Source organism: Microtus ochrogaster, unplaced genomic scaffold, assembly GCF_000317375.1.
Source record: "Microtus ochrogaster isolate Prairie Vole_2 unplaced genomic scaffold, MicOch1.0 UNK4, whole genome shotgun sequence".
Classification (NCBI taxonomy): Eukaryota; Metazoa; Chordata; class Mammalia; order Rodentia; family Cricetidae; genus Microtus; species Microtus ochrogaster.
This window is the reverse complement of record NW_004949102.1, coordinates 6350921-6360426: the sequence shown is the minus strand read 5'-3', so window position 1 is coordinate 6360426 and position 9506 is coordinate 6350921. Positions and strand designations below refer to the sequence as shown.

The following is a 9506-nucleotide window of genomic DNA, read 5'->3' as shown; positions in this document are numbered from 1 at the left end:
CCTGCCTCTGCCTCCCGAGTGCTGGGATTAAAGGCGTGCGCCACCATTGCCCGGCGGTTTCTCAGCTTTTTGAAGACTCAGATTGAACTCAATACTCCATCCTATACACAAGCAACCCTTCTAAGGAAAGAAGAAAGAGAGGAAAAACTAATAACTAATAGTTAAATGTTCGTGGATAAGAAATGAAACCATAGCAATTGCTTATTTCAGAAAATACCGAACAACACTGATAAGTATTGTTTTAAATGCTGTCAAAGGTTTTTTTTTTTAAGATTTATTTATTTATTATATATACAGCATTCCTTCTATGTATGCTTGTATGCCAGAAGAGGGCACCAGATCTCATTATAGATGGCTGTGAACCACCATGTGGTTGCTGGGAATTGAACTCAGGACCTCTGGAAGAGCAGTCAGTGCTCTTAACCTCTGAGCCATCTCTCCAGCCCCTGTCAAAGATTTTTTAAGCCATACTTCTGTACAGAGCTGTAATGGCAATAATGAACACGACATTCAAGTGCAGAGGATGGAGTGGCCTGAGGAAAACACAAAACGGGGAATCTGGGGATGAACTGCTACTGAGCTGGGAGAGCGCGGGCTTCAGGATCAGAAATCCCGAGCCAGTGTCTGTGCCTTTCTGGCTGTGCGGTTGTGTGCAGGTCACCTTGCCTTGCTTTGCTGAGCCTGTTTCCATGAGAAGAGCACCTCTGGTTGGATCCCTGTCATACTGAGACCAGAAGGCCCTGCCTGAATGCCAGCAGTACCAGTAACTGAAGGGTTTGCAATAGCCGGGTAAGTCTTTTGTGCTTCAGTGCTTTGAGGGGCCTAACAGAACCAAGCAGGGCTGGGAGGTTTTGTGAGCTGAATCTTGCGGAGGGCTCAGAAGAGTGTCTAGCTAATATTTGGTGTTAAGTATCAGTGATATAACATGTCTACAAGCTACCTAGGATAAAATCAACATGTCCTTTCTTTTCTCCCTGAAATCTGGCTCTGATGAAAATCCTGGTGTCCCCATCACACGTCGCTGAAGGAGGTTCTCCTGAAACACAGCTCAGCTCTCAGTGACTCTCGGGTCTGTGGGTCTCACTGCCTTTCCTCTATAGCCCTTCTTGCTGTAAAGTGTAGTCTCTTGAATGCTGTTCCCAATCTCCTGCTGACGTGTTGAAGAAGCAAAACTAAGCTTCCCTTGACTCTGACTCCCTTTGATTGCCCAGAAAGCAAGCTGTGAACCCAAATGCACCAACCTAACATCTGCTAGAAGGCAGAGCATGCCATCGGCTGCAAAGGTGGAACCTGGGATTGGCAAGAGCTGTGCCCATCTGTACACCACCAGGGAAACACTCACTTCCCACGGCCACTCCAAGGCCTGTTGCATGTCTGTCCTTGACTCTCTTGTTCGTTGCTTAAGGACGCAGCTGTGGCCACAGAGGATCTTTTGTCCATTTAGAGCCAAGGAGCTGGAGAGGGCAGCCCCACTGATGGAGGAAGGTCATTGGTTAATTAAATAAAGAAGCTGCTTGCCCTGATAGGTTAAAACAGGAGGGAGGAGTAAAGAGAGCAGAATGCTGGGAGGAAGAAGAAGTGAGGTCAGACTCGACAGCTCTCCTCTCAGGGGCAGACGCCTCGGAGAGACACAATGCTCCACTCTTGCGGGCAGAGGCGAGAGCTCTGCTCTCTGAGGCACACGCGATGAAGCTCCGACCCAGGATGGACGTAGGCTAGAATCTCCCTGGTAAGCCACCTTATGGGCTACAGCAGATTATTAGAGATGGGCTAGTCCAGGTGCGAGAGTTAGCCTAGAAGAGGCTAGATAGAAAGGGCCAAGCAGTCATTAAAAGAATACAGTGTCCGTGTAATTATTTCGGGGCATAAGCTAGCCAAGCGGCTGGGGTGCTGGGGACGCAGCCCCGCTGCTCTAATTACTACACCCCACAATAAGCCGAATCAGCCCAACATCTGACTCAATCATAACCTCATCAGTTCAAGCTCTCCACTGGTCAAAAAACCTTAGGAACACATAGAAGATCCGGACCAGGTACATAGGCTAGAGATGGGGCTGGGCAGAGAAACACACATGAACTTATACAAAAATGTTTATTTACTGTTTATATTTCTTCTTCTCATACCGATCCCCTGACCTGGAACCCAGGCAGCTTCTAAGACATCCTGCTGTCTGGTTCTTGAATGTGGGTACTATGAACACGACTAGACATTGTAAAAAAGTGGGGCGTCCCCCTTCCCAGCAGAGACAGAAGTCAGAAGAAGCTTTTGTGCCTAGCTCAAGCTATAGAAACTTCCCAACATAGCCCCTTAAGTCAGAGAGTCCATCCCCACTGGATGGACGTGCGGAAGAAAGAACATGTCTCTCAGAGGCCTGGAGTGGAACCAATCTCTCAGCAGGAGACTGAGCTCAGTAGTAAAGTGTATGTGTGTGTGTGTGTATGTGTGTGTATGTGTGTGTGTACGTGTGCACACGCACTGCAGTTTTAGGGTGCTAAGCAGGAAGAGGTTAGTCTGGTGGAAGGGAGATGTGAATGTGGAAGAGAGTTCAGGAAAACAGAGGATGTGTCTGGGGTAGGGCCACCTGTTGAGATCAGCTACAGCCCTTATGGGAGTGGTCATCACAACTACCTGGAAGAGAAGGAAGAGAGTCCTGTCCCCACTTAGACAAAAGACAAATGACACAACAAACACTTTTGGTCTAAGAGTGCCAGAAAAGGGCACTCATTGGCACAGAAAAGGGCAGCCAGCCCTCATCTGCCAGACATGGGTTTGGTTGCCTCACTGACCACCACAGCCCACTCTGGGTCATGTCACCCCTGTCTCAGCACAGCTCTGCTGGAGACTGACACTGCCAGCCAGACTCTAGTCGTTGGGGCAGAGACGGGGGGGGGGGGGGGTCCTACTCCTGACAGGAGACCTATCAATAGCTATATTCAGCTTGTTCCCACAGTCCGGTGCTTTGAGGCAGACACACAGAACTCTTCTAGCCGGCACGTGGCCCACTGGCTCTGTCAGATGAGACCCTAGAGGTGTGCTCTCAGGAAGAAGAGCCACAGAAAAGGGTGCATGCATCTTTCCCATCCCAGGACCTGCCCTGCAGGCTCAGAAGTCCGAGTCTGCATCCAGGAGCTCAGCCTCCATTAGGTTAGTGCGGGAATGAATGGATCCCAGCCCCTGGAGGCGGCCCTGAGCCCAGACCCTAGGGGCTGAGGCACCAGGGAGAAATGGGTCTTGATGGGGACTAGGCTCTGGACAGAAGGGGTTGGAGACTAGAGTCCAGGCTCCCTGTCGGCAGGGCTCCCCTGTTCCCCAGGCATTTGCAGCCACCAGGCACTTCTGCCGGGGCAGCTGAGGCAGCCGAGGAACTGCACTGGGCGCAGGGGCAGGGGCGGGGTGGTGAAGCTCAGGAGCTGGCCCCAGTGGGCACACCTCCTTCTTCCTCTTCCTCCGCTTCTTCTTCCGGCCCAGGCGCTTCTCTAGCTCTGGGGAGATCTCGGCCTCCACCAGCCACAGGTTGGCTTGTTCCTCTGGTGGCACTGTCAGGAGGAAAAAACATAGTGTGGGACTTTAACTCTGTCCTTGCCACCCTTCCCCCACCAGAACCCCTAGGTTCCCCAAACCTTGTCACCCCTTCAGATCCTCTGTGCCCCTGCCCCTTCCTGCAGAGGCTAGAGCCTTCATACCTGGAGTTGCCACAGGGGTAACAGACACATCCTGGGGCAGTATGGCTCCTCTCCGAGCCACCATTTTGGTGACATGCTGGGCCCAGGCAGAGGAGACGTCAGCTGAAGGTTCATTGAGGTCAAAAGCCAAACCCGCTTTGGAAACGAAAGGAAAGCGGACAGTGAGTCCTCCTTTCTGTAACACGTCCATCTTCTCAGCCAGTCCCTCCCCCTGCCGCTGGCAGAGTCCACCCTGTAACCAGTGGTCGCTGCCCATTCAAAACCAGAGGGGAGCAGCCTCTGGTCCCCAAAAGGCGTAACCTGAGCCCGCAAGTCCAGAACCAGCACCCTGACTTACACTGGCCCAGAAAAGCCACTGGAGATGGCAGACAAGAAGGGGGAGGGGATTCGACTCCTCAGAGAACCGCAGTAGCAGTGAACAGGCCGGGAGAAGAAAGAAACGGGGGAGGACCCATGTTGGGGAGACGGGAGCTGACTGGAAGTGAGCGGAGTGCCTTATTCCTCAGTTTGCCAGACAGCCCACGGGTCCTGGGTGGGACAGGTCTGGTACTGTGGCGGTTAAGTGTCTCAGCAAGAGAAGAGACTGAGGCTCACCCACAGGCCCGTCATGGGAGACAGTGTGCATGCTGAAGGAGAGCTCCTGGCCCGGGTTCTGCAGCAGCTCACGCCGCTTAGAGAAAGCCTTGGCTATCATCTTGCTCTTCTTGATCCTCTTGGGCTCATCGTCGCTCTGCCCAGTCAGCCTGAGAACAGAAAGGGCGGGGCTGGAACATGGAGGAGCAGCTGCTTTCTTTCAAACCTACGGAAAGGCCTGGGATTCTCGGCCTAAGGACCTGCAGTCGTGAGGACCCTGACAGCCTGAGGCCTTCACTGTAACCAAGCACACCTAGAATGCAAGGCTCCCCGTGGGCCCTCCTTGCGAAAACTGGCTCTCACACTCAGCTCAGGCCCAAGCTGTGTGAGGACAGGAGTGGTCACTAGAGGGCACTGGTGAGCTGCTAAGAATTTGGCCACACAGCTCTGGGGGTGCTTTGGCAAACAGCTGCCCCAGCTGTGTTTTGGATTAGACAAGGCCTCAACTTGAGGCCATGGGGCTGAGGGTGAGACAGGAAGGACAAGACCAGAGGGCAGCTGACCCCACCTGCACCAGGTGCGCCTCCAGATGAGCAGTGTGGCCTTGGTCCAGACCCAGGTGCTCATGGCAATGCCAGTGCCAAACATGGCAAACAGATTGATCTTCTCCACCAGGAGGCTGGGTCGATTCTTGATCTCACAGTCTGGAATGGGCTTCTTGGTAGGCAACCCAATGGTCACATTGGCCTGGCACCTGTGGTGATTGAGAGTCAACAGCTGAGGCTATCTGAATCCAATAAGAAGGCGCCCAAACGGAAATCCATTTAGAAAAGAGCTGAGCCCCAGGGAGATTCTCCCAGTGTTCCCTGGCCAGAGGTGTTGTCTATATGTCTGTGTGTGTCAGTGCTAGGACGGAATCCAGGCTGTAAGCAGGCTAGACTCTACCACTGAACTAAACCTCTAGCACCCCGTGACTTTCTTTGGAATCGTCTAGGGAGCTTTTATGAACTGCTGGTGTCTGAGCCTCAGATCAAACCTCTGGGACAGGAGCCCAGCATCACTTGGGTTACGCCTTCCCAGGCCGGAAGGCGAAAGTCCAAGATGAGCATGAGCGAATGCGATGCTGCCGTGTATCTGGAGCTCCAATTCTGCCACCCCCACCACCAAACTCACAGCACGTAGTCCCGGAAGCTCCGCTCCCACTCAGCCTGGTTGAAGAAGTCATAGAAGTGGCAGCTGAAGGTGATGAGCACAAAGCCAAAAGCCAGGAAGCCAAAAATGCCTGTGGAATCCAGGGGCAGGATCGGTTACCAGAGCAGACACTGTAGCAGCACCAGAGAGGGGAGCGACTGCCCCACCGAGTACTGAAGACAGCCAAGTCCAGAGTCCCGTGTGACTGCATGCTGGGCTCGGCTCTTGACTGAATCCTCCAAAATAAATCCAGAAGGTTCTGGAGGCAACTATGGGAGGCCACGGAGAGGAAATGGGCCTGTGGAAGTATTCTTGGCACCAACCTGGATTCTTCACTTCTTACAGGACCTTGCCACCTCCACTATCACCTACACCTCGGCTTTGTCCCCTGGATACTTTCTTAACTCTCCCTGGTTTTCTGTATCCTGGAGGCCCCAGGAGCATTGAGCTGACCAAAGTCCCCTGGGCACTACTCACCCAGGCGCAGCATGGTCTCGTTGATCTTGCTGGCAGCCTTCTCACTCAGAAGCCCAGGGTGCTTGCTCTTGATGGAGAACAGAGTCATGACCCCTGAGCAGAAAGACAGCTCAGGCATTAGCTGCGGAGAAATGACCCCTGAGCAGAAAGACAGCTCAGGCATTAGCTGCGGAGAAATGACCCCTGAGCAGAAAGACAGCTCAGGCATTAGCCGGAGAGAAGCCACTCTCCTGGGAGGGCTGGGGAGGGAGGGTCCATGGCAGTGGAGTCCTACGACTAGTTATGCCCAGCCTGACTGAAACCTTGGGGAACCAGAAAATGAGAGAACAGCTGTTGGCAGTAGGCTATGGGCTGGGGTAACTGTGGCAGAGCCTAGAAAACAGCCAAGGACAGAGAGAGGAAACCAGAGGAAAGCTGTTCTGATGGAAACCATCAACAACAGAAATACATTGTGTGACGGACATAAAACCTCAAGTTTTCTAGAAGCCACGTGAAAAAAGAAACTATAATTTTACTATATTTTATAAACCAAATATATCTAAAATAGAACCGCTTCTACGTTCCACATGACAAAGTATTAGTGATATAATTTGTATTTTCCCCTCTTTTTCATGTTAAGTCTCGAATGTACTGTTTTTACACTCAAAAAGCACCCCAGTTTGGCCTCATTTCAACATCCATGGCTACTGGCTACCGTATGAGATGGCACAGACGCGCAGCATACAGCAGAGGCTTGGACACTCCCCCAGAAAGGCAGGGAAGAAGGCTGAACAGAAGGCTGGCAGTTCAGTGGGAGGAAACCCAAACTGACAAAGAAAACCAAGAGAAACGAGCTAGAAACCAAGGCAAATCACGGGGTGACAGATTGAGACGGGGAAGTTAGGAATCAGTAAATCTGTACATGTTGAGAAAACTGTTTGTGTATGTTAGGGATGAAATGACTTGGAAACCGAGCTCCAAACATGACAGTGTATTTCAAGTTAGTGTGAACACACACAAGCAATGGTCCCAAGATGGTCCACGTAGATCAGCTAGGAGTCCCAGGGTGTTCATCACACAAGTACACCCTGACAAGGGACAAAAAGGTTTGGAACCCAGCCCAAGTTCCCCTCAAAATAACCAAGAACTTGGCTGTGGCTTTGGAAGAAGAGGTACTGTCCTGCCTATGGCGTCATCTTCCATACTGAACCAAGGACTTAGGTCTCCTGTCAATGGAAGGCAGAAGAGCTGGAAGCTCCGTTCCTACTTCCACATTACCTGGCTGGCTCTGGCTGACTCACTCACCTCGGATGAGGAAGTAGCCTCCCACGATGAGCACCAAGCCAATGGGGGCCAGCACGAAGCCAGCACGGTAGCGGTAGTTCTTGTAGCCCACGAAACAGATGCCACTCACGGAGTCTCCATCTACCTGGAGCAGGATGGTTCGGAAGGAAAGTTAGTTCCTGCCCTTCCTCCAAGCTCGCCCCTTTCAGCCGCCCCCACTGCCACCACTCACTATACCTGGGCCACAGCGAGGATTGCCACAGTGAGGACAAAGGGGAGTGACCATGTGAGCAGGTGGAAGTAGGAGGTCTTGCCTGAGAGAGGCTGGTAGGTGGTACCCAGGGCTTTGAAGGAAGTGTGCCAGGCATAGGTGAGGACCACGAACCAGACCACTCCAGCCATCAAGGCATAGTACACGATGACGAAGATGATGACACAGGACAAGGTCTCGCTGGAGCTGTGAAGATGTGGAATGTCACTCTTCTGCCAGGTTGCTCCACCCTGCCCAGGTCCTAGTCTACTGAAACGTGGAGGGCTCCCGGGAGTTTAGGACACGGGCCGGATGTGAAGAGGCTCTAGAGCACATCTCTTCGAAGAGACAGTGACAGTTTCGGTGCTGAGACTAAAGCCATGGTCTCAACACTGAACACAAGAAGCCAGTGCTAAATCCTACCCAGAATGGTCACTACAGTCTTTCTCCTCCCATCCTCGCCTCTGGGTCCCCAAAATACTTACGTGGGTTCCCCAAATCTCATGGTGCCATCTGCTCGGCAAACAATCTCCCGACGGGCACCATCCATGAACTGGGCCAGCCAGCCAATGCTGCCCACGAAGAAACATGCATTGACATAGAAGAGAATAACCGCAGGGTAGCGATTGGAGTTCCGCCAGTCTGCCACAAAGGTGGCCTAAAGGGAGAGGCAGCCGTGCAGTGACGTGAGGGTTTGTTCTGCTGCAGATGCCCTGATCTGAACCCAAGACCTCCCGAGAATCTTCCACGGGTACCCTAACGAGCAACTCCATTCTAGAGCCCCTGCACCTCGGGTTGTCCAAAGTCCCAGGCCCTTACCCTTGAACACGGCTCACCAGTGTGAAGAGTGTGCAGAGGCCTGTGACGGCCCCGAAGGACGCGATGTAGCTATGCATGTCCTGGTGTTCGGCCTCGGTGTAGAGCGGGTTCTGGCACTGGATCCCGCAGCCCTCCACATCCTCGTACCAGCTCTTGGGGTTGTCTGTCCGCACCAACGGGGCTTCGCACTGGCCTGAGCTGTTGAACTTGATGTTCTGTACCTCGTTCTGGCACAGGAGTGGAGAAAGGAAACGCCGAGGGGAGACGGAAGTCAGGGTTGAGCCCGGCAAGAGCAGGTATGCTAACTGGACATCTACCTGCTGCTCAATGGGTCTACAGCCTTGGACAAATTATTTGACTATTCTGTATCTCATTTTCCACATGGGAGAGAGTAGCCCCTACCTCATGATAGGGCCTAAGGATTAGGTTGAAGTTCCTACAGTAGTATTTGTATGTAGAAAATGATAATCAGTATCATCGTTATCATTCTGTTCTCACTTCAGACATCCCTTTTCCAACCCACACTAGCTCACACCCTTCTATCTTCCTGTTTCCAGTGCTTTATGTATGTACGCCCTGACTCCTATTTATAACAAAAGTCCCTGAAGACGGTGTTCTGTAATGGTGAACACTCAAGAACCATATGCTGAACTTAGTTACTTCGGGTCAACAGAGAAGCCTTCACAGAGACCCAGACAGTAGGTTACAGCTTGTGTGTGTGGTTCATGTGTTTTGTGACTACAGACCCAGGGTCTCCTAGGCGAGATATCTCTGGCTACCCTGTATTCAGGTCAATGTCACTCTATGCCAGGTTAGATCAGGCTAGACCACCCTATCTTGCCCCATAGAGCACTTACTGGGCAGCCTTCGGGGAAATGGTCCGGGGTGCAACGCAGGAAGTCAGGCCACCCTCGCTCCCGCTCCACGATGGCACAGGGGCCTCGGGTGGCCTGGCAGAGGGTGCGGCTGGGCAGCTCCACTCGGTCATTCTCACACTTGGGCATGTAGACAGCACATAGCAGAGGCTGGATCACTGCCCAACAGCGGGGGGCATTCCGGAGGCCTGGGAAATGGTGACAGTGTGGGCACACTAGGGCGAAGACCCCCTCCACACTGACCCACTGGTATAGCTGTAGCCCCTGCTCCTAAACCTTTACCTTGGCATTTATCAACAGGACACCTGGAGAGAGCACTCTTGGTGCCTGCCCCATGCATTGCGGGACACCTGGAGAGAGCACTCTTGGTGCTCC

The 9506-nt window shown here is 52.6% G+C and overlaps 1 protein-coding gene across 1 annotated transcript in view; it reads right to left on the bottom strand.

Annotated features, from left to right (window-relative positions):
* Window positions 1-2095: 2095 nt before the first annotated feature.
* Window positions 2096-9506, bottom strand: part of Smo (smoothened, frizzled class receptor) — a 24148-nt gene continuing 16737 nt past the window's right edge. Inside the window, exons 2-12 of the mRNA XM_005365760.2 lie at window positions 9114-9319; window positions 8274-8483; window positions 7923-8095; window positions 7425-7644; window positions 7209-7332; window positions 5925-6017; window positions 5430-5538; window positions 4825-5010; window positions 4278-4426; window positions 3684-3818; window positions 2096-3536 (exon numbers count right to left, since the gene is read on the bottom strand). Coding sequence (XP_005365817.1) covers window positions 3103-3536; window positions 3684-3818; window positions 4278-4426; window positions 4825-5010; window positions 5430-5538; window positions 5925-6017; window positions 7209-7332; window positions 7425-7644; window positions 7923-8095; window positions 8274-8483; window positions 9114-9319 — 2039 coding nt within the window. The 3' untranslated portion in view covers window positions 2096-3102. The remainder of the gene's footprint in view (window positions 3537-3683; window positions 3819-4277; window positions 4427-4824; window positions 5011-5429; window positions 5539-5924; window positions 6018-7208; window positions 7333-7424; window positions 7645-7922; window positions 8096-8273; window positions 8484-9113; window positions 9320-9506) is intronic.